A 25,012-nucleotide genomic window follows, 5' to 3' on the forward strand; every position below is an offset into this window, starting at 1 on the left:
GTACTTTGATGGGGTGGGAAGGGAAAAAGAAGAGGAGAGAGATTCAGTTGTTGCTGAAATTTTCATCGATTTTGGGAGAAAATTTTGAGGAGAAGCACAGGTATGTGTTTGACTTGGGTTTCTTGTTGGTAGCGGAGGCACCGTCTCTGGGGTTGGACAGTATCTCAAATCTCAAAACCTTGATTGTAAGGTAAAAAGCTCTTCAGGTAACATTATCCATATATTCATTTATTCGCCATCACTGCTTAACGCAATTACCCAATCGATCACTTTCTAATTTCCATTAACTATGTGGGGATACGGACTAGGGTCAACCCATATTCAGAGAAGAGTTTTCAGGTTTGCACCGCTATTCAAGTCGAAAGAACAGCTCTCCTCTAAGTAAATTTTGTTGATTCTCCTCATTTAGTTTATGGGTTTGGTGATTTGGATTGGATTCTACACTAAAGTTTTAGTCTCGAATTCAATTGGGTACTTTAGCTTTTGTTCTTTGATTTATGCTAATTTATGCAATTGGGTTATATAGCACAACAAGTTTGGCAATGCTTATGCTTTAAAGAAAGTCTGGAAAGGGGTGGAGCTAATAAGAGAGCGCTTGCCCAGATTTAGCTTGGGTGTTAGTTTGTTTAGTATGTTGGGGATGTTATAGTTAGGGAATTAGTATGTAATAGTTTGGGATAAAATGAGCAATGAGATTACTATTTTCATGCTCCTTTCTAACTCTTGACATGATTTCAGGTGATAGAGGCTGATAATGTTATGGGCTCAAGTAGGGTTGATGAAGATGCTGAACCCATTTTACAATATGGACACAGGTAAAAGCCTGTTGCTTTCAATTTCTATAATTTAAGGTCTTCAGCTGATCCAAATTGGTAGAACTGTGTTGTTACAAGTTGAGTCTCATTTCAGCAGGTAACATTCGCTGTTTCCTCTTTTATGTTTTTGTAATGTTGTTTTTATTCTCTAGGTTGTGCTCATCACTTATTTCGTCTCTGTTTCTATTCTCTAATTTGTGTTAAATATATGTTGTTATTTGATGGTTGAGTTTGCTTTTTTTTTTTTTTTTTTTTTTGTATCTGCATGAGGTTATGCTATGGTTTTCTCTGGCCCTTTATTTATATACACATATACTGTACACACACACAATTGTAACTTGGCAGACTTGGAGACACTGAACTATGTAATCTGGATAGTGTTTTAAAATTGTAGAAATCACAAAGGTTTGCTGATATAATGCACGTGTGTTTCAAAATGACTCATTTACTTATTCTCGGCAAATGTTTTGGTCTCCATAACTGTTAAGTCTCTATAAGTTTGAATTATATCCTTTCACTGTTTTATTTATCATTTGTTTCTCATCATGTGTAGTTGTTTGAATGTTTCTTCAGTTGAATTGTATCATTGCAAAATAGGATAATCCTTTGTTTTAATCAAAGAATAGAGAATCTGGGGATGAATCAAAGATATCTTTTATGAGAGTTGTGAACAGAAAAGATTTAGTTAGTTATATTTATTTGCTTCCCCAAAAGTAGACAAATACAGTATATCTGTATATGGTATTCATCATTCATAAAATTTCTCAATATATGAGAACTGTACATAAATTTTTTTTAGAGTTTTTATATTGGAACCTCTAAATTTACTCACTTGACCTCTATGCTTTTTACACCTCTTATCAAATTTTCAAATACAAAGTTTACTCACTAAACTTCCTCAAATAATTTGCAAACAAATTATTATCTTTAAAATAAAAAATGATTTCAATGATTTAATCACTCTATAAATCTTAACTAAATATACATTTCTTAATCAAACTTGAGTTTCAAAAATTAATGTCTAATCAATGAGAAAATGCCATGAACTATTATGTTATATATATATATATATATATTTTCTATTTTAGCTGTGCAAAAAAATAATAATAATAATAATTTGTTTTTATTCTTAAAAAAAAATCATTCATTTTTTAATGTTTATTTTTTTTTTCTGTATTTTTTTTTTTGAAATGGGGCTGGTGCGCCTGTTTTGTATTTTTTGTACCACATGATTAATTATTTAATTTTTTTTTGTGCAAATATAATGGATTGACTTCAATTTAGGTCATAAATCATAAAAGGATTTATTTTGTTTTCCTCACCAATATGCGTTTAACATATATATCATACATTTTTATGTCACATAATCATATTTTTAATTCTTATTAAATATGTATGAATGCTTTAATGAGTATGTAGTGAAATTGGAAAATGAAAATAGATAAGGAAAATAATAATGAATACAATCTAATATTATTGAATTGGAAAGTCCACATAAAATAAATATAATATTTTTTGGGTATAATTATTGTCCTTAATAGTCATTTTATAGTAGGTTATATATGTCATTTAATAATTCATAATAGAGTGAGGTCAAGTGAGCAGATTTGGAGGTCCCAATAAAAACTCTCAAAATTTTAACGCCAATTGACATACCACAGAAATAGCTTTTTATTCATTAGACGTCTGTGTATAAACTGTATTAATTGTTTCCCTATGCTAACTGGAACTTGCATGTATTTCTCTAACTTTTGTTTTAGATGAATTCTATTTATGGTAGTCTACTGCTTGGTCTCATGCCCTTTATAATTCATTAATTCTGTAGTGGTATTAAATCAATTGAAAGTAGTTCTGCTGTTTAGTATCAAGTTGCAAAATTTGAAGAAATCAATGGTCCAGCTCTTGCTATAGTTCCACATTGTAGGCTCAAATGCTTGGGATTGAGGAAATGTAAGCTTCCTAATTTTTAAAGAATTTCCGACTGTCTGTTGAGGTACCTTATGTCAGTTCCAATATTCTGCAGGTGGAGAGACTAGAAGTTGGAGCATTCGTCTCTATAAGAGCAATTGGTCGCATTAATTTGCATCAAATTTGTGTAGGTGAGCAGGGGGGGGAACTGAACTGAGATATATGATATTCTGTCATAAAGTTACTCATACATGTAATTATTCTATTACAGGGAAAGAATCACCACTGGGTTTGCCTTTGATGGGTCGATCGTTTATCACAAGGTCTTACTCAGTAAATTTGTACCAAGAACTATATTTAAAATGTGAAATGACTTATTGCTTCCCCCACTATAGTTTGTTTTAGTAGTCTCTATTCTCTGACAATGTGTAGGTTTGTCTTTGCAGCATTTCCAGGAAAAGAGGTTTATCATGAGCTAAATTTGATGGTTTGATGGGTTTGAGCTGTTAAACAGGCAGTACAATCTTTGCAAAGTAAGGTTCTTAAGTGGTTTATGTCATATATTCTACAGACTTTGCTGACTTCTTTTTATGTCATATATCAAACCATTTAGGGGTTCAGAAAGGTTTACTGAGATGGTTCAAAGGATATCATTTGTTTTAAAGTTTATGAGCTGTGTAACATTGTTTATATTGTTTTCATTTTATGTGATGTAGTTGTCCATTGAGGAGTAGAGGAGAACGCAGACATCATGCCTGGAATTAAGGTCTTTGTAGAATTTTCTTTTCACATTAAGTGGTTTGATTAGAATTACTGTTATTGTATATTATTTTTTTTTTTTTTAATTTGAAATATTGTCTGTCACTATTTTTCAGATTGGTGGGTATATTGTATATATACAATAAATACATCAGATTGCATTTTAGTTGTAAGACCCACAATTTATAAGTCACCAAAAAAATAATAGTGGCATCTTGGGTATATGTCACGGCAGCAATGGGCACCATTCAATAAATGGTAACTAGAGGGATGTCTATTGCTCTTCAACACCATTGTTAATGGTGTTGTTAGGTCAGTTTTGTGGTAGTGTGTTGCTATTCAGTTATGACTTATGAGACATTAATTTTGAAGTTTGCATCTTGTTAACTCCACATTGCTCATATCTTAATTTATGTACATGAATCTCCATCCGGTTTGTCAGTTTCCAATCTCAATTACTAGCTAGCCAGCTTATTATAATCTCCAATCTCAATTACTAGCTAGCCAGCTTATCATCAGTTATGTATATGTATCCGTATTTACATATAGCTCGGTTTTATGTTTTCTGATTTTGCTCGATTCTGTATCCAAGTATCGTATTTGTAAACACGTCTAGATTATCTACACCCGAAAATCATTTCTGTCATCCCTGGTTGAAAAAGAGAAAAAGAATCAAGGCCAAGCTCGAAGGTACAAGATTAGGTTAAAATGTGTTAGGTTGAACATGACAATATTACTGTCCTTAAATTAAAGGGAGAAATATAGAAACCCATGCCAGAAATAGTAGTCATTCTCAGTACTCTCTCTCTAGGAAGTCTTAATGACTTGCTGCCATGTTCAGGATCAAGAAATGTATAAAATGTGCATTATCTCATTATTTTGTGCTAGTCAAATGAGTGGAATTTCTTTATAAATTTGCCTGCAATATTGCATGTTGTATGTACCACCGTGACATTTTCAGAAACGCTCCCTCATCGAGTAGCTAGAAATCTACATGAACGAAATTTCTTGCCTACCTTTCAACGCTTTTCGATCATTATCGACTAGTAGAGTACTCGTGCCTGCCCTGCACTCTAGGTAACACCAGTTCCCCAAAGTTGCAGTTGCACTTGATGTTCACTGTCAAGATTCCATATATGAAAGAACGAAGATTTTAGGCCTTGATGAAGGTGGAGCATGTGAAGCTGTACTCTTTACCAGTGAAAAGACAGGAAAAAGCAACCCATTTTCAGGCCATGCACTTGGAATGTATGACTGTATACATTACTTTTAGAGCAAGCACCTCATGACATGAGAAACACACATTGATCCCATTAACCCTTCCTTGCCTTATTATCCAATAACTCGAACAAATTGAAATTGCGATAAATTATGGGACGCATTCAAAGAAATATGGTATGCTCTAGTGGTAGTATGGTTCGATATTTGACATTTATATTATATCATACATGATGAATGAATTAATAATTAATTTAAATTAAATAATTATCGGTCATGTTTGAGTTGTGTTGATAATGTTCTATCTGTCTATCATGATTTGTATGACAAGAGACATTTAAAAATAAAATGAGTAATTTATCAACCTGGCAACCATCAAATAGATTTGGGAGCTTGGCATTCACTCTATCTCATTTCCAACTTCAACTTTCAAACGCGTCTAGATAATCTACCTCTAGCATACCTCATGGCTAAAAACCTCAAATCATTGGTTGGCTTGGATTTCCTTTATCATTGTCTCCCTTAATTAGGTAAACAAATAATAACAGCTTGGAATTGGATCACCAAAAACCAAAACACACACACAATAGTCCACATGATGAGTAAATATTGATCCATAACTTCAGGGATGTTGACCTAGCTTTAATCTCATTAAATGCACATCCACCTGCAAAATCTTAATATATACTCCAAACCCCTAACAATAGGGCATTACTCTATCCCTCCCTAACATGGACTCCCTTACCATAATCATTAAAAATGGTCACACAGAATGACAGAATTCTTCACCTTTCTTTTTCACTTGCTATTATCATGTAAAGCCTAAATAAAACAAAATAAACCACTAATAGAATTACCCTTTCATATAATTAACCATTGATTTGGACAAATCGCATAACTAAATTAGTTTCCTAATCAAGGCAAAGTTACTTTGACAGTCGTACACGTCTATAAAACCCCCCACTCAGAAAATGATACCGAAATACTATTTTTGTTTTTTACATAAAAACACTAAACGAAAAGAAAAAAAAAAAAAACCAACCTTTCCCTCAGAGACCAAGAACATGGCCGAACAAGCTTATACACACTCTCCTTCTTTCTCTTTTCTTTCTCTCTCTCTCCCTCTCTCTAAAAACCACAAGACAAGTACGAAAAGGACTATCTGAAAACCCTAGCTTTTTCTCATCTTCATTTTTTTTAATCAAAAAAGATTGGTTCTTTAGCTTTGGTTTCATTGCGGGTGTTTTCTTGGAATCGAAGCATCGGATTGTTCCGTGATCTGGGAAATCCCAAGTGAAATGCGGTATTGGAAGGAGGAGCGGAAACCCTAGGTCGCCATTGATGAAGCCATTTCGTCGATGCCAGAGGATCCTCATCCTCTCTCTGCTTTCGCTCTCTGTTTTCGCTCCAATCCTCTTCGTCTCCCAAAGGCTCAAGAATCTCACCTATACTGGTATTTTCATACGTATTCCGATCGTATGTTTGATTTGGTGGAGTGTTTGATTGTGTGTAGTGAGTGATTTGTGTTCTTTTGGTTTTGGATTGTGGCAGGGCGGAAGGAATTCATTGAAGATTTATCCAATGTTGTATGAATCTTTGCTCTTAAATCTCAGTTTTTGGCTTTTGATTTTGAGAATTGGAATTTTTTTTTTTTTTTTGTGAATGGGAAATGTTCAAGATCAATGATTTTAGTTATGTGTTCAAGTTGTACTGTTCTTTGGGAACTATTGTATTGTAGTTGAGACTTAAGGTGGGTTTTGTTTTCTGAGTGCAGAAATACAGGGCTGATACTTTGAAGCTTAGTGCTGTTGAGCAGGTACTGTAGGATGATTCGATTTTGAGATGGTTTCAGCCAAGTTAATCTAAAATTTGTTTTACCGTATATTGTTTTAATTTTCGATTTGGTTTGTGGTTTTAGGAAGCCGGTGAAGGTTTGAAAGAGCCCAGGAAAGTTTTGTATGAAGATACGGATGTAGTTTCTTCGGTTAGTTACAGTCTTGGTGAGAATCAAGATGGTAAGGAATCTGGAAATGTTGGAGACATTACTGATACGGCCGAAAGAATGGAAAATGGTTGGTGTATAGTGACAGGACTTTGTGCTGTGTTTCTTTGTTTGCTTCTTTCTCTTGTTATTTATTGTGGGTCTGCTTCCTTCAAGTTTCAGGAACCAATAATGAGAGCAAAGAAGGAGATATACAATTTCAGCAGAGAGAAATATCATCTGCATCCGGTGAAAAGGTAGCATTCTATATCTATCATATGGTCACCAGGTTTTTATTTTTTATTTTTTTTTTATAAAAAAAAGGCATTCTTTTTGACAATCTAGTAGGAATCTTGGTTGAGAGAAAAAATGAAAAGGAAAGGAACTGAAGTCTCGCGTTATAAATGAATGTAGATTGGACTGAAATAACAAGTTTAGTACGGAAGTTCCTGCTTTATGAAATTTTGATTGAGTGCAAGTTATTACCTGTTAGTTCATAAGGATTCAACCATATAGGTTATGCATCTCATTGTAGAACTGTATTTTCTCAATGTATGCTTTTTGTGTCTTTCAGTTTACTGATAGAACTAATTTTATGCATGACAGTGTAGAAGTATTCTTACCATTATATGCTTTATGTGATTCAGTTGTGCATATAGCATAACATTCTGTTAGCTGAGGTAACCACATTTCATGAGGACTCTTTTTTATGCGTCTGATGTCTGTTCTTAGATTGGGTATTCATATAGCTTGGTTATGATTGAGATTTTGCTGAGTACGTAAAATGATACTCTTCCATCCGGAAAAGGCTTTTGTTGAGCATTTTAGGTACTACATCCAAAATCTTGCTGATATATAAGTTTAGGAGCATTTTAAGATATTTTATTCCTGAACTTTTATATAATGGATGAATTGTGAATGTATTGAACTGGATCATGATTTAGCATGCAAGATTTGGCAGTCAGACATTTTTTTTCTGAACTTAATAACATCTTTTATCTTAAATAGTAATGTTTATGGTTCTGGTGACAGGGGCAAATTAACCAAGAATTGGTCCAACATGTACAGAATGAACAATCTCAGTCAAGGAAAGTAATAGATCAGAGAATAAAAGAGATGAAAGATGTAAAATCAAATCATCCCGCTCAAAAAGTGAATTCAAATATCCGTAGAGTGGCAGACAAGATAAATGAGATGAAAGATCAGATGATTAGAGCTAAAGCATACATGACTTTTGCACCACCTAATTCACAGTTGGTGAAGGAGTTGAGACTGCGAACTAAAGAGGTGGAACGTGTGGTTGGTAGAACCCACAAGGATTCTGATTTATCTCGGAGGTAAAATGATTTGTACTTTTGTTTTCATCTTGCATAAGCATTTCACAATCAGTTCCCTAGACTTTGAAAAAGAAGAATGCAATCAGTTTTGTGAGTGAACATATAGGTTGTGGAACACCATTTCTCATTTAGTGCGCCCCCCCCCCCAAAAAAAAACAAAAACAGTTACTTTAAACTGATCTTTTTTTGGTCTGATTCTCTAAAATCAATGATATTGCAGTGCTTTGCAGAAAATGAGAAACTTGGAGGCCTCACTATCCAAAGCCAGCCGTGCTTTCCCAGACTGCTCTGCCATGGCCACAAAACTACGTTCTATGACTCACAGTGCTGAAGAGCAAGTTGGGTTGCAGAAGAAGCAAGTCACATTTCTTTATCACCTTGCTGGAAGCACTACCCCGAAAGGTCTTCATTGTCTTTCTATGCAGCTGACTGCAGAGTACTTTGCTCTGGATTCCGAGGAGAGGCAATTTCCTAACCAACACAAGTTGCAGGATCCACATCTCTACCATTATGCTGTCTTCTCCGACAATGTTCTGGCATGTGCAGTGGTTGTGAACTCCACTGTTTCCACTGCCATGGTATTCTCAACCAGCCTTTTTCAATAATCTGTTTTAACGCTTAATTACCAGTCATCCCATTCGTTTTGTGCTAAAATCAATATTTAAAAGCATGATTTTGTCAAGCTGAAGCCAAAACCATACCAGTTGATCCCATCTCCTAATGTTTAATTCCCAGTCATCCCATTATTTTTGTTTTTGGGCTAAAATCAATATTTAAAAGCATGATTTTGTCAAGCTTAAGCCAAAACCATATCAGTTGATCCCATCTCCAAATGTTTGCATTTTTCTAGGATGTTACATATGCACACACATTCTTTGTACACTCCTAAGTAGCAGCATGAAAGCTTGATGACTTTCTTACTTCTGTCATAATGATGTGCAGGAACCAGAGAAGATTGTTTTCCATGTGGTGACTGATTCACTCAATTTTCCAGCATTGTCAATGTGGTTCTTATTGAATCCTCCTGGAAAAGCCACTATCCAAGTCCAGAGCATAGAGAGTTTTGAATGGTTGTCTACCAAGTATAAAAGACCTTTAATTCAGAAGTCCACTGACCCTAGATATGCTTCTGAACTCAACCACCTCCGTTTCTATCTGCCTGATATCTTCCCTGCACTGAATAAGATTGTGCTATTTGACCATGATGTCGTAGTTCAAAGGGATCTATCTAGACTGTGGAGTGTTAATATGAAGGGGAAAGTCAATGGTGCAGTTGAGACTTGCCGGGATAATGAACCATCATTTTTACAGATGGATACATTTATCAACTTCTCAGATCCATATGTGGCAAATAGGTTTGATGTCAATGCATGCACATGGGCATTTGGCATGAATTTATTCGATCTTCAAAATTGGAGGAGGCATAAGCTAACTACTCTATACCACAAATACATGCAATTGGTATAAGACTTTCTACCTTACAAGCCTTTAATGCATTTTCTTTTTTGGTTGTAAAATATGAATGTTATTCTGCAATCATATAGTAATGCTTGTTTTGCTGGGTGTTGGTTGCAGGGTTCTAAGAAGCCTTTGTGGGTGGCTGGGAGTTTGCCTTTAGGTTGGGTCACCTTCTATAACCGGACAGTGGCTTTGGACAGGCGATGGCATGCTCTCGGGCTGGGTTATGACTCTGGTGTGGTTCAGGGCGATGTGGACCGAGCAGCAGTGATACATTATGATGGAATTATGAAGCCGTGGTTAGATATTGCGATTGGGAGGTACAAGGGGTATTGGAGCAAATATCTCAACTATGATCACTCTCATCTGCAGCGGTGCAACATTCATGCGTAGTCATCTACTGAAGTAGTGGGATTAGCCACCCTGTACCACACGATTTGGATGATGGAACTGCAGTGGTTCACTCAATTCATTCTTTTAAAGATTCTTCAATGTAAAGTTCCTCCCCATTCTTTCCCCAATTTTTTCTGGGCCTAAAATCTTCTAGGAGCTGAGTTGAGTCAAAGATATAGGAATAATCGGATTTAATAAGTGCCCCTGGGGATTCTGTATCAGTGGTCTGTGTATGTACATAACTTGTTCCAATTCCCATAATCATCTTTCAACGTAGGCAGATGTACTGGTTCTTCATACTTTACAATGGATAGTGTTTTTGTTTGAGCAGAGTTCACAAGTGATTTTTTACCATTTATTCCCAAGTAACTTCATTATATGATTTAAATTGATTAAAAATGAAAGCCACACCAGACTGAAATCACAAAGCAAGTGTGGGATTGTAAATGTGTTTCTCTGGGAATATCTGCTCCGTGTAAATTTGCAGCATCATGATTTGTCATTAGTCTTCCTTGAGCACAAGCTTGGACTTTTCAACAGATTATGTGACAGGTGGAGAGAGATGATTGGATATTTGCAGATAGGGGATATCTAATGAGGGGTATGGCCAGATGCAAATCTATCCAACTTGAGTGGTGTACGGGGCACACTTTAGCCCAATCATATTAATCTGTAAATACTCGCAATGCATATGAAGTAATAAGCTAGAGTGCAACTTCTGTCCTACAATCAGTTTCACTGCAGATTTCTCTCTCTCACCAATTCTCTTTGGACATTTAAGATAATGGCATCCTTCACAGCTAGCACTCCCACCTCATCTGTCACCAGGGCAGCCCTTGTGCACAAGCCATCTGTTGGGGCTCCATCCTCAACTATTCTAGGTAAGATTTTTCACTTCCTCAGTCTCACCTTACAAGGGTACTAGTTTTGGTATGTTATTTTGTTAGATTGTCATATTGATCGGATCACTAACTATGATACTGTAATGGCTTCTAAGTTATCAATCTCCTCACGACGAAATTTTCACTTCGACATGTTAGGTTGTGGAACTCTCAATTTGGATACCTATACAGACTAAATTTTGTTTAAAATTAATGAAGCATATAATCTAGATTGACATGAACATAACATTTTAGGTATCTTGCAAGAGTACGTTACCTAGTAACCTTGATGCATCAAACTTATTAACTAGGTTCTAACTGTAATTTTGATTTCTTATAGATTATGTACTAATATGAAGCATATGGTTACAGCTTTGCCATCAATTGGAAACAAGGGAAAGGTGAGATGTTCATTGGAGGCAAAGCCCCCAATGAAGGAGAGCAACTCAAACATTGGAATGAGTGCGTCTCTGGTAGCTGCAGCTTTGGCTGCAACCATGTCAAGCCCAGCAGCCATGGCTTTGGTGGATGATAGATTGAGCACAGAAGGAACAGGGCTTCCCTTTGGTTTGAGCAACAATCTTCTCGGGTGGATCCTTCTTGGTGTGTTTGGTCTCATCTGGGGACTCTACTTCACCTACACTTCAGATCTTGAAGAGGACGAGGAGTCAGGACTATCCCTCTAGTTCAATTAAGCCAAAAACCCCAGTATTCCTCACGGAGGAATGTAAAAATTTCTAGTTTCAAGGAGTTTGGCTGTTAATGTTCATGTTTTATAAGTACTGAAAAGCTTCCTTCTCTGGATGGATCCAACTTATCTACTTGATTATCAACTATTATTCATCAGTCATTTCTCTACTTTATTTATCATTCATTCCTTAATACTAAGGATTTTCCTTGAATTATACATATAGAACTTATCTCCAAGACTCCAAGTAGTAAAAGATTAATGTTAAAACCAAACATAATGCTTACATTTATGTAATAATGCTCCATGAAATTTTCTCGACATCTGAATTGGAGTTTGAAACAGACAAAGAAAGACCAAAACATGATCAACGACTGATGCTTAAACTCGGTGGCCTAAGTAGCCAACATCATAACATGTCAATAATACTATAGTGCTTGGTGGTATTGAACTATTGATGTGCTAGAACAAAAGAAAACATTCGATAAAAAATACTTGAAGAATTAATGATAATATTCCCAATGCGGCAATGCTGATTATAAAAATCCAAGTAATTGTTCCCAGCACTTGATCAAGTGCCTGTTTTGGGGCTTCTCTTCTTAGACAAGCTAGGTGTTATCTTGAGGATTTGAGATGGTGGTTCTACTCATTTCTGGACTGACAAGTGGTCTGATTTGGGTTACCTCTGAGATCGATCATGCTATTGACGCTTCTATGGTTGATAAACATTTACTTGTGCAAGACTTCTGGATTGATTATGCTTGGGATGCCATTATGCTTTATGCTTGCTTACCTTCTGAGATAATCAAAAGAATCCTCTGCATTCCCATTTCAGTTTCAAGAAGCTCCCCTGATAAGATCATGTGGCAGCACACTCGTAATCAGATTTTTTCAGCGAAAAGTTCTTATAACAGTCTCATTACTAAACAGCCTATATGAAAGGCAGCATATGGAACCATAATCGGCAGAGAATCGAACTTCTAAGGTTGGAATTTAGTTTTGTTTCCACCATATATATTAGGTGATATGGAATTCAGTTCATAAGCCTTCCCCCCACCATAGACCCTGCGGAAACTGAATCATCCACAACATGCCCAGCTTATTATTTTCACCAGTTTAAGATTAGCCCCCATTGAACCGATATAGAAGACATTTTCCGGAGAAAAAAACTGAATTCCATATCACCTAATATATATGTTTTCCTTTATATATATATATATATATATATATATATATATATATATATTTGGGTTGACATGCATGACTAGCCATATATCATTCAGATTCAAAAACCCATAGTGTTTGGTCTCAGGAAAATCTTGATTGGTGAAAACTTATAAAATATGGATAATTAATTTTACTGTATATGCTGAATGCATATATGTCATTCACGAATCTAATAAACTAAGCACTCAATTACTAAAACGATTACCCATTATACTTCTGTGATTTACCTAGGTTAACGAAGATTATTTTCCCTAAATTACCATAAGAGTTGTTGTAGTGGCAAAAGATCGAGGTGATCAAAGTGGCTACTAGTCATTTTCTTTTCACCTTGGCTCTACAATTGGAGGTCAACCCTGTTCGAAATTCATTCGTGTTGCATGTCAATACAAGTCCTAAATTTCCAAAATTGATAAGACAATCCCTCGCTACAATTTCCGTCCCTTTTTTATGATCCAGTTAGCAACACAGAATTTGTTAAAAAAGATTTGATTGCAAGAGCCGTAATTAATCCTTTGTGATAACTTCGTCAAAGTGCATAGGGCAAAATATAATAAAGTATGCTGCTAAAAATAATTCACGTATTCATTTTATTCATGTACATTGTGTACAGCTAGATTACAACAATAAATTTTTATCGAAAAAAAAAAGAAAAAGATTACAACAATAAATTGATGGTATAACTTTATTTGACGTTCATTATTGTTATAGTACGTGTATAACAATAAATTACTATACTAGTATCTGCTGTGGCACGAGTTTATTACCATTTGCCAATCGACTTATTTATGATTCATGACCATGCCGGTTTGCACTGGAAACCTGAAGTTAGGGTACGCATATGGAGGAGGCCTGCAAAGTTAATTTCTTTGGTTAATGGTTGAAGCAGCATGACCACTAGCAGGAGGCTTAGGACCAGGCGTGGTGGTGGTCGGATTATGTCCACCGGAAGGGGGATCACCTTTCTGCTTCGACTCCATTAAAACGAAAAGTTTGTTCTTCGTCAACTTTTCTACAGTGGTGTGGCCTGCAAAGTTTCTTTGGTTAATGGTTGCAGCATAACCACTAGTAGGAGGCTTAGGACCAGGCACGTTGGTGTTACCATTAGGTCCCTGGGAAGGGCGTCCACCTTTCTGCTTCGACTCCATTACAACGAAAAGTTTGTTCTTCGTCAAGTTTTCTGTAGTAGTGTGGCCTGCAAAGTTTCTTTGGTTAATGGTTGCAACATGACCGCTAGTAGGAGTCGCAGGACCAGGCACGTTGGTGGGAGGATTAGGTCCCTGGGGAGGCTGACCACCTTTCTGCTTCGACTCCATTAAAACGAGAAGTTTGTTCTTCGTCAAGTTTTCTCTAGTAGTGTGGCCTGCAAAGTTTCTTTGGTTAATGGTTGCAGTATGACCGCTAGTAGGAGTCGCAGGACCAGGCACGTTGGTGGTAGGATTAGGTCCACCGGGAGGAAGAACAGCCTTCTTCGTCAAGTTTTCGTCCTCGTCATGCTCATGCAACACCCTGCCAGCCTCAGACAATTGCATGCTTATGAAAAATAGCAGTAGAACTGCTGTAACTCCGATAACATTAAGAACACCCATCATGATGAAATTGTACTATAAAACTTAGAAGAGCTAGCAAGCAAAGGTTAAGATCTAAAACGACAATTGAAGGATATGTGGAGATGAGGTGAGTTATTTACTTACACATATGGGTATTTATACTCACCAACATATATGCATCAATGCATGGCTTATTGGCTTTCAACCTTGTTTCATACGTTAAACGTGGTCTAAGTAGCATTCAAATATTGAAGAAAGTATTAACCTTAAGGGGTCGTGCAAACGTACGTTTAGGGTATACAAGAGAAGGAAAAACTACTATTAGACACGCACTTCCAGGAAAGTGTTAATAACAATGGAATGCATTTTGGGCACAAAGAAATAAAAGACTAACTGCGTACCATTTTATGGGTTTCTCCGTAACGTTAATGTATAAGAAATTTGGAAAACCTCATAGCATGCCTCTTTGAAACTAATATACCAGATGATACTCAGATTTCTGTTAATGAATATCAAAATATCAAAAACTAGACGTATTTGATGTCAATTTGACCCAAATAGAGTTTGACCAATAGTTGTCTATATAGAAGAGCAACCTTGACCTTTTGTGTTCTACTAATTTGGTCTTTTCCTTTCAAAAAAATTTGGTCTTTTAGACTCGTTATTGGTCTTTTGATTAAGCAAATAGTTCGGGTTTATGTATAACTCAAATATAGCTGCCTGACTGCCTTCCAGTATAAATTGACAAATAAATTGAATTGAATTTGCTCACGTCAAAGTAGTATGATCTTGTCGTATAAAGGGTTAGTATGCACCAACTTCTAACATTCAACATTCAGACCCTCCCAAACACTTTCCTATCAAATTAAGCTTCAAAAGCTCAGTCAAAAATTGTGCAGCAAGCAAATAATTGTGTCAAGTAAATAAATTTCATGAACAGGTAAGTCAAAAATATATATGCCCGTCCCTCTGGTAAAAACAAGTCAACCTTTTACATTAGCAAGCTAGTAATTAAGAGTGCAGATATTGATATACTTCTCTCTGCTTCAGCGAACTGGTAATTTTTTTCTTCTTCTTTATCGAAAAGGTGAATAATGCAAAAAGTTATATATAATTTCCCATCCGCCCATCGTTTTGGAGCACACAGGTTGAATATTACTTAAGCAATTTCACATATTTAACATATTAAAACCAAAAAAATGCAGATTGTACGTCGAACTAAATAACATATAGAAGAGATCTCATAATTAATTGTTATCTTGCATGACGCTTCATCATGTAAGAGTAGCTGAGATCGATCTCCCTGGAATATGGTCCAAATTCAACAAATTTGTACTTCTTCAATGTCATGTATCTGCATATGATGTATAATATGTGGTTAAGCTTTTACCTTTGTTTTAGACATATATGGTCATTTAAATACATGTGTTTGTTATGTAGTATATGGTACGCATCATATAATAAATTTCTAGTAATATATTCTCCCCCCCCCCCCCCCTCCCCCCCCGAGATTTGGGGATAACTTCATGTTAGTCTCTGTGGTCTCAATTTAATCAGAAACATCTCTGAGATCACTTATGTGTATCTTTTTCTTTCTTTTTAAATAAAAGGGAGATGGAAAAGTATTGTTGCTCTTCTATCATCAATATTAATTAAAAAATAAATAAAAAATCAGAAACATCCCTGAGTTTTCCAATTTCAGTCAATCGTGTCTAAATTATCAGATTTTGTCCAAATTGGATGTTAAGTCTTATGATGGGGCCACTTTAAGGGCTACAAGAGTCATATGGGCTCATATTCCTCGGCCCAGCCCGACTCGTTAGAATAATGAGCTCGGGTTTTGCTGGGCCGCTTTTAAACTTGTCGGGCTTGCGCGTTACTCAGACCTAGCTGCTCGTTTGCCACCTCTGCTTATGGATAATAGGGAAATCGGAAATCCATAAGTTTGGTAGGTGAAAGGAGAATAATTTCCTAAAATTATGTTATTTAGGCATTTTCCCTATATCTAATAGTGAGCAATTCAAATAAGAAAATTGGAAATTGGAAAGGCGTATTAGCAATTCAAATATTGTTATAAATACAATCTTACGGTGTGTAGATACCTCTACTAGCAAGGCTAGTTTGCTACCTCACCAAGCATAAACAACACCCTCGTGGGATCCAACCGCTACTTGCATCTTGTAGCCCTATGTTCAAGCTACGCTACGGTATCCGGAAGTGGTAAATACGTCGCCGGGAAGCCACATTTCCGGCCTTGCCAAGTTGCCTTCACAACATAGCTTTTCTATACTAGAATAGTGATATTTGAGTCCCACATCGGAAACCATGTAAAGGAAGAGCATTCCTTCACCTATAAAAGGAATGCCTCCTCCCACAACTCAAGACATCCCATTACACACTTTGTAATCCCTTTTGGGCCGCAAGGCCCAAACACACATAGTACAATATTCAAGTGGACGTAGTCTCCCGCTAAGGGGGAGACGAACCACTATACTTCTCGTGTGTGTGTCTCTCTCTCTCTCTTTCTCTAAAGCTAACTAGAGACCCCCTCGGATCTCTAACGTTAACATTGGCGCTAGAAGCAGGGTCAACGCTTGGTCAACACCCGAAGGGCTGGTCAACTCTAGTCAACGCTGGCAAACGCCAACTCCATCCCAAGTCAACGCTGGTCAGCACAAAAGTCAACGCCAGCTCAAATGGTCAACGCCGCACTACCTAAAAAAAATAAAAATTTGGGTGCCCAATTACTCTTGACACCCACAAGTCTCCTTTGGGCACCCTGCTTGCTGCTTTCAATCGATCATCAGCACCAACAGCGAATCCTGGACCGCTGGGCACCACCGCTGGCGACAAACACCAACCAGCGGCTAAACCTCTGCTAGGCACCGCCAAAGCTTCCTTGGCACCACCAGCAAGCTTTGCTGCCACCGCCTACCCTCCACCAGCCACAGCTGCCAGCGTCCTCCTCCGCTAGCTGCCCTAACGTTCTCCGCTAGCCATCACCCCGCCGGCCAACTCTTTCTCCGCTGACCACCACCAGCGGCAAAGCTCCGACGAATGCTCCGCCAATCACCGGCGAGCAAAGCCCAGTGCACTCCGCTGGCACCATCCCCCATCCGCCAACCAACATCTCCGCTCCGCTAACCGGCAATGGCCTCCGCTGAGCTTCTTCATCGTTGACCAAAGCTCCAACGACCTCTGCTAGCTGAGCTCCACTTTGCTGGACTATGCACCGCTGGCCATACCTGCTGGACTTCATCGCTAAACAGCCGTCCCCGAGCCGAGCTTCACAGATAGCAAGTCGACCTCCGCTAAACGCTAGGCACCACCGCCGGCAATGACGGTAACCAGCGTCAAGTGATCAATCACAGCTCGTTGCCACCGCCAAACTCAGTCAGCGACACTTTTTCTGCTCATCTCCGTCAGTGGAAAAGCCAGGCTCCGTTAGCACCAAGATCCTCCGCTAGCTATCTCGGCTTCCTCCACTGGCCTCCTCCACTCACATATACCGAGATTTTCATTTTGGTTCCTTGGCGGTCAATCTCCTTAACCTTCAGCTCCTCACTTGGACGTAGCTCTCTGGCAAAACCAGAGAACAAGATGAGTTTTCAAAACCACATTTGAACTTGTTTTATATATGCTTCCTCTTATTATCATGGTTTGGCACATGCAACCACTATGCTTCCACACATGCTTCCACGTTTGTACTCTGATATGCTTTGGATACTCAAAGGATAAGATTTTCTTGTTTTAATCTTTCTCTAGTATAAAGCATCACGTGTCTGCACCTAAGTATGGCTATTGCCTACTGCCTACACGTCCTAGACCAAACATGTCATCCGGGAAATTGACCACATACTCTCTACCATGTTTACCTTCATGGGACACATACTCTCTACCATGTTTACCATGTTTATTCGTGCATATTGTTTCACTCAATGCCACCACTAATTAAACTCCACATTACTGTGGCTTTATGGTCATTGGTGATTGATCAGTCAGAAGAGTGCATCTTTGCATAACTTGTGACCAATTTGGTCCCTCTAACTTAAGATATCTCATAATCACAGTAGCATCACACTTTATTTTTTGGCTTCACCCAATTCAAATGAGATTCAAGTGTGCGTCTACACGTTATTCCACACATGTGTACAAGGTCTACACATGTATATGTCAACAAATTTCATGGCCAAATTGCAATTCATCTTAGATTGCTTATACACTTTGCTTCATATCTTATCAAAATACATGCAAGCTATTAGTGTTGATTTTACAAGCATATGTGCTAATCACCTATTTTCGTTGCAAGGAAACATAATCACCGATCGCCTTGCCAAATATCGAAATCATCATCCTTCGACTAAGGTGTTTCGCTGGAGCGGTAGCGAGTCATGCTCCGCTAGCCTCCAAATCGGCACAAGAGAAGTAACTATATCTATCTTATCATTTACGCTCTTACAATTAGAGCCTTTGCCATGACTATACATGTCTCCAAGACCCTTAAGCATGCCTACAAAATATTATTAGCAACTTTACTACAAGTACATGCTACACACATACATGCTTAAATTCACTTTCATGTGACATGCATCTAGAAGCTTGCGACACTTACGACTTAATTAAACATGCCTGGATAAACGACTTGCTTGGGTTGCGACTCGCTTGGGTATCGAGTATGGCCACGACTTGCGCTTGGGCCATGCCCCGCATGCTCGCACAGCGCCTACACACCCAACTTGCTCAATTACACCCAACTTGCTCGATCATGTCAAACATGCTTTACTTAAGCCCCAAGTTCAGAAACGCTTTATTATATGTCACCGGGACTACTCCCACAAAATTACTTTGGACACCCATTACACTTGCCACTATCTATTGTGCGTGTTATATGGCCATAAGATCCACATATACAACCACCAATATTTTACATGTTCATACACATTAATGGAATATTGAATTCTTCTACCATTTATTGCTTGCAACAAATCGAATTCTTTTCGCATTCCATTAATACGAATGGTAACCAATACGACAAGCATTCTACATATGCGCATTTTTGTCTCATTGTGTAGGTTAAAAGAGCCCCTTCTTGCTTACGGAGTTCGGGGACTTGTAGGGGCTAGGCACCTCTCGGACATTGTTTATGCTTGATGACTTCATGATTATAACTCCCCAACCAAGAAGCTCCTCTTACTCGAGGACTTCGGGGACTTGTAGATACCTCTACTAGCAAGGCTAGTTTGCTACCTCACCAAGCATAAACAACACCCTCATGGGATCCAACCGCTACTTGCATCTTGTAGCCCTATGTTCAAGCTACGCTAAGGTATCTGGAAGTGGTAAATACGTCGCCAGAAAGCCACCTTTCCAGCATTGCCAAGTTGCCCTCATAACATAGCTTTTCTATACTAGAATAATGATATTTGAGTCCCCCATCGGAAACCATGTAAAGGAAGAGCATTCCTTCACCTATAAAAGGAATGCCTCCTCCCACAACTCAAGACATCCCATTACACACTTTGTAATCCCCTTTGGGCCGCAAGGCCCAAACACACATAGTACAATATTCAAGTGGACGTAGTCTCCCACTAAGGTGGAGACGAACCACTATACTTCTCGTCTGTCTGTCTCTCTCTCCTTCTCTAAAGCTAACTAGAGACCCCCTCGGATCTCTAACGTTAACACGGTATGTTTGAATGAGAAAATTTAAAATGCTCCACCATAAATAAATACTAGTGATAATTTACGGTCAAAATGTGTTTTAAATAGCACAAAGAAAAAATAAAAATAAAAATAAAAATAAAAATAAAAAGAGACCGGTCCGAAACCAAAAATCTTAAAACGGAGACGTTTAGTGCTTCCACGACGTTGTGTACCAAAACACTAACGCCCTTTTGAAAGCTTTGCTCTCTGTTTGTGGTTTGCCGCTGTTCTCTGCCGTTTCACGCCGCCATAGCCGAAGAGCCCATATCTCTCTGGTCAGTACTTCTTAAATTATCGGCAATCTTCTCTGTTTATGACTGAAACTGAAATTTTGATTCCTAGTTGGCTTTTCTTTTCTTTTTTTGGGTTTTTATTCACATATCCCAGCTGCTCCATTTTTCTTTTGCTCATTGATTTTGATACTTGGTCACTTTGTCTTAAATTTCCACATCATAGCTTGTCTAGATTCTTCACAACTAGCCCATGAAGGACATTCCATACAAAATTGGTGCCAACTAATATGCTTGGAACCTTTGAAATTCAGGAATTGATTATTAGGTTAGTGACACAGTTCAAAGACTTAATCTTTTAAGAATTTAGTAGTGTTGGAGTTGCTATAGTTCACCAAGATATCATTTTTGTAGTTGATCATTCTTACTAGTAAGAAACATTACACTTGTATAGCTGTATGTCATATTGTCACCTCAGTTTTGTTTTGATTTGGTTCTGTAGCAATTGAAGCATTGTCGTGTGAAAGATGAGTTTGATATCACAGAATCTCCCCTTGGCTTTTAAATCCAACAAGAGCAAAAGGGAGGTTCCCGATGAGCCTGCGTTTATGCAAGCAAATGATGAGAATGGACATCGGAAAGAAATGAGTTTGGATGTTATGAGGGTGAACAAGAGAAAGAAACAGCGCAATGAAGTTGATGAGAATCATGTGCTTAAAATGATGTGCTTGTCATATCTAACGGACAGTGTCTCAAGTGTACGATCCGATGACGCCCTTGTTCTTTGAAGCTTGTAGTGAAAATATATAGGGATATTAAGCCTTAATTGGTTAACCGAGTGGATCAACGTCATTACAAGGTGGAAAACGAATTTGAAGAAACTGACCGTCTGATGGGAAGATTGAAATGTTTTATGGTTATTGTTAATAACTCAGCCAATTTCGTATTATTTTCGACTTCAATCCGCTTGGACAACTATAATTACTTTTGTAAATAGGTTTATTATAGGTTAGTTTAGTCTATGTAAAAGTTTCATTCAAAAATATCATTTTATAAATGCAATTAATTTGATTTCTTTATTTTTAACCGAAATTTCCACCGAAATCGAAACTTTCTCCGAAATTTCCTTAAATTTGAAGTACCGAAACCGAAATTTGAAACCTTGAGTAGAGGCAAGCAACTCCTTTAAAAAAAAATCCTTTAGTAGTTTGCATCATGCTTGATATAAGCATATCAGCATATATATGCTTATATCCTTGTTACTTGCTTTCATCTTTATAGAAAAGTATATTCTTTACATCTTGGCCATACGAGTATTGGAATAATTTATGCATGTTATAAAAAATCTAGCTAATTTCGTCATAGTTTCGACTTCGATCCATTTAATCAACCGAAGTAACATATATAACCTCTTGATTGACGATGACATAACGACCATGAAACGTGCTCATTTTTTCACACAATGTCTATAAATATGTCATGGATACATGTGAATGATTAAAAACAAAACAAAATTTCTATTTCTATTTTGCGAACCGTAAGAAATATCAGTATGCCTACTAATCTTGTATAACTAGTAGGTCGTATTTAACGTGATGAGGACCTTTAAAAAGCGACAACATGGTGGAAAATGAATTTGAAGAAACTGACCGTTTGATGGGAATATTGAATTCAGCCAATTTCGCATTTGTTTTTATTTCGATTTGCTTGGTCAACTGTATTTACCTTTATAAACATAAATTTATATATCAAATTTCTCAAAGAACAACCTTATCGAGGAAAATGAAAATGGGGGAACTGACCATTGGATGATAGACTGATAGTATTGGAATATTATATGTATGTTAAGAATTTAGCCAATTTAATCATAGTTTCGACTTCACCACTTAATCAACCGAAATAACATATATAACCTCTTGGTTGAATGATGACATAACGACCACATATACAAGGCTTGGGACACTATAATAAAGTACACTACACGATGAGTTTGGGGAAATTTTCGGAGGTTTTTTAGCACACCAGAGATATTTTCTACAATTTTCAAAATGGTGGTCCTAGTTGGACCTCCAAATTTGCTATTTGTACCTCACATACTTAGTACACCTCTAATTTACTTTTTAGAATACTTGAAAAGCTAAGTAGACCTCATTATTTTTACCAAAATGCCCTTGAACATGAGATATAACAATTTGTTACTCTATTTTTTATCTCTCTTCAACCACGAGAAGAAGAATGAATCAAAATCACATTATATTGCTCTCTTATGAGTAAGTCTCTCCTCCACAAAAATTAATCAGATGGTTGGTTCTCGATCTTGATATGTTGTTGAAATCTCTTTGAATTTGCTAAAAGAATGATTTCAAGGGTTTTTGGGTTAGAAGATATATTACTCGATCATAATATTCAATTAATTTAGTTTAAAAAAATTCCAAATCAGATTGTTTTGAATTTATTTTTGTATAAAATGATGGGCCATGTATAGAAATTATTATTTTTATATAATTATTTTAGGTAAATTGTAAAACTACATAGGCAATATAAGGAAATTTTGAAAGAAAAAATAATAATTTAATTAAATGTTATATTTGATTGGAGGAGGTAAGAAGAGTATTTATTTATTTTTCTCTCTTTGTCCTTATTTGTCATTTCATATAACTTAACAAAGTCTATTAATAATTGAAAAAAATTGAACTAGAATCACCATTTTCAAAAATCTGAAGCTAGTTAAATTAGTTTAACAAAAAGAAAATTTTAGATGGTGCGATCTGGAGCTTTGATCCCAGCACCTCTTAATCAGGACCGTCCTTTAATTATCATTTGGGGCCTATAAATAGCCCAAGTCAGATCGGAGTCATCGGACGATCCAGCCTTCGACCCGTCTCCTCAACTTGAATACCTTCGAAGACGATCTGATTTTGGAGCTCCGGCTTCAGGCGGCGGTGCACCAGTGCCGTTAGATTTGTCTCTTCGCCACGTTATGCCTCTAGTCTCGATGTGTCGAATCTTTGGGTGAGGGAGGACAATCGAAATCCGAAGTTTCGGTGGCACCGAGTCGCTGACGGTTTCTGGCGAGTAGGGTCACTTTTCGCAGTGCATGAGGTATGAAATTTAGCTTTCTCAACGAACTCCACGTCTTGGTGAAATTGGTTTTCAATTTTATTGTAGTTTTTGGACGAGTTGGTGTGTGTGTGTGTGTTGGGTTTTTAATTTTACTGCTCATGGTAGCTATTCTAAGTTCTGTTGGTTCGTTTCCAACTTTGGCTGTTGCCAGAAACAGGAGATTGCCGGTGATGGATGGTAGAAGAGTTGCCGCTTCATTTGGCTGTGGTTGTGTTGAAGAAAAATATGCACATTGTGAGCGTAAATGTCACCCAACATAATTTCACTCGTATTCATTTAGTGAATAGAGTTTTAATTATTTCGGGTTTGACCCATTCAAGACAGAATGTGTCTCTTAATTATATTCCCTTGTCACTGGGAAACACCCTTTGATTCCATTTATGAAGAAACCAATTGTAGATGTGTGTTTATTTATTTATTTTTGCTGTTGCACCCGAATATTTGAATGGGTTGCCTACGTACCCTTGGAGAGGGATCAAGCCACTCGTAGTTCAAGAATTCCAATGAGTGAATGACTCATTGGAGGGTATTGTTTTTGGAATGTGAATAGTATTTGGACGGATTTGGTGTAAGTGAACCAGGGATTCAATGTGTTTCGGATTTGTTTGGAAAGGTTGTGACGTTTCCTGGTGTTTGGCGGAATTTGACTGATGGGGTCAGGGATTCAGATTGGATGAACCAGGGAGTCATGGATTTTATTTGGAAAAGGCTTGCAACGTTTCCTGGTGTTTGACAGAATTTGACTAATGAGGTCAGGGATTCGGGTTGGATGAACCAAGGAGTCAGAGATTTTGTTTGGACTTGCGGTTGCATCTAGTGGGTCACTAGATTGCCTACATACCCTCTAGGAAGGATCAAACCGTTGTAGTTCTTGACAATTTGTATTTCTGATTTTGTATCAACTTTTGTGTTTGACGGATGTAAATATATTTATTTTTCTGAATCCGTCGAATGTATTTCTTTTGCAGAGATTCAAATCGTAGAGCGTCTGTCAATCTGATTTGGGCACTCAGTATGCCGAATTCGTAATGGGCCGTGGAATGGGCTTTTGTGTTGTCAACGAACTTGGCCGGACCCGAACATCGAAATAAACCGTTTAGAAATGGGCTTCAAGATGTGTAGGTGGGTGATTCCGGAAGCCCATGGATGGACACCCATTAATTTATATCCATACCCAATTTGAGCCTAATGTCTTGGGCCATCTGTTAAAGGCCCTGCAGCAGGCATACTCCCCGTCTCAGGTAACTCGATAACCTGTGTCTCTTTTTTTGGGGAATATCTCTAGCAGTCTAGGATGGAGATCGAACTGGAGACAGAAACCGGCTGTCAGAGTTCAAAACGGAGAAGGAGTTGTGCTATAGATGGATTGAACTCAATGTCCAGATTCTGCACTGGATTTTCTGCGTTTGAGATTGGGTAATGGCTTCGATCCTCTCACTTCTCCTCTGTACCTCCAATTTCTTGTTTGTGTACTGACTGGCTTTAATCAATCTTACCCAGATCTGCTGCTGCGGGTTTATTTCCAATTACGGTACTTGGTCGATTAGTCGTGTGCAGGAACGAAAAGCAGGTGCAATTCTTCTTCTGGTAATAGACTGGTACGACCCTTCTATGAATGGCACGATCGATCAAATATGCTTTTAGACCACTGTTTCAGGTTTTGACTCCATTGCATACTTTGTCTCTTTTCAAAGGCCTGGAAATTGGCCATCATCGTTTTTTTCATGCCTTTCATTCTCTGACC

General features: G+C 37.5%; 2 protein-coding genes across 3 annotated transcripts; both read left to right on the forward strand.

The window, feature by feature from the left end:
- Positions 1 to 5,720: 5,720 nt before the first annotated feature.
- Positions 5,721 to 10,227, forward strand: LOC112170092 (probable galacturonosyltransferase 6). 2 transcript variants are annotated; one of them, XM_024307238.2, is made up of 9 exons: positions 5,721 to 6,153; positions 6,252 to 6,286; positions 6,475 to 6,516; positions 6,619 to 6,772; positions 6,865 to 6,938; positions 7,714 to 8,018; positions 8,239 to 8,596; positions 8,961 to 9,479; positions 9,594 to 9,869. In XM_024307238.2, the coding sequence occupies exons 1-9, from the start codon at positions 6,042 to 6,044 to the stop codon at positions 9,867 to 9,869; spliced, it is 1,875 nt and encodes a 624-aa protein (XP_024163006.1). In that variant the 5' UTR covers positions 5,721 to 6,041. The 2 variants fall into 2 exon arrangements, with proteins under 2 accessions (XP_024163006.1, XP_024163005.1); XM_024307237.2 differs by having other exon boundaries at positions 5,722 to 6,153; positions 6,859 to 6,938; positions 9,594 to 10,227.
- Positions 10,228 to 10,540: 313 nt separating this feature from the next.
- Positions 10,541 to 11,617, forward strand: LOC112170093 (photosystem II reaction center W protein, chloroplastic). Its single transcript, XM_024307241.2, has 2 exons — positions 10,541 to 10,750; positions 11,123 to 11,617. Exons 1-2 carry the CDS (start codon positions 10,654 to 10,656, stop codon positions 11,434 to 11,436), a joined length of 411 nt encoding a protein of 136 aa, XP_024163009.1. The 5' UTR covers positions 10,541 to 10,653; the 3' UTR covers positions 11,437 to 11,617.
- The last annotated feature ends 13,395 nt before the right edge of the window (positions 11,618 to 25,012 follow it).

The sequence above is a fragment of the Rosa chinensis genome, chromosome 6 (genome assembly GCF_002994745.2).
Source record: "Rosa chinensis cultivar Old Blush chromosome 6, RchiOBHm-V2, whole genome shotgun sequence".
Lineage (NCBI taxonomy): Eukaryota > Viridiplantae > Streptophyta > Magnoliopsida > Rosales > Rosaceae > Rosa > Rosa chinensis.

Bases quoted from the DNA above. Each gene is read 5' to 3' on its own strand.
- LOC112170092 (XM_024307237.2), top strand. From the start codon at position 6,042: ATGAAGCCATTTCGTCGATGCCAGAGGATCCTCATCCTCTCTCTGCTT. The intron at 6,773-6,858 runs GTTGGTGTATAG...GCTTCCTTCAAG, and splicing joins GGCCGAAAGAATGGAAAATG to TTTCAGGAACCAATAATGAG. The intron at 6,939-7,713 runs GTAGCATTCTAT...TTCTGGTGACAG, and splicing joins CATCTGCATCCGGTGAAAAG to GGGCAAATTAACCAAGAATT.
- LOC112170093 (XM_024307241.2), top strand. From the start codon at position 10,654: ATGGCATCCTTCACAGCTAGCACTCCCACCTCATCTGTCACCAGGGCA. The intron at 10,751-11,122 runs GTAAGATTTTTC...ATATGGTTACAG, and splicing joins TCCATCCTCAACTATTCTAG to CTTTGCCATCAATTGGAAAC.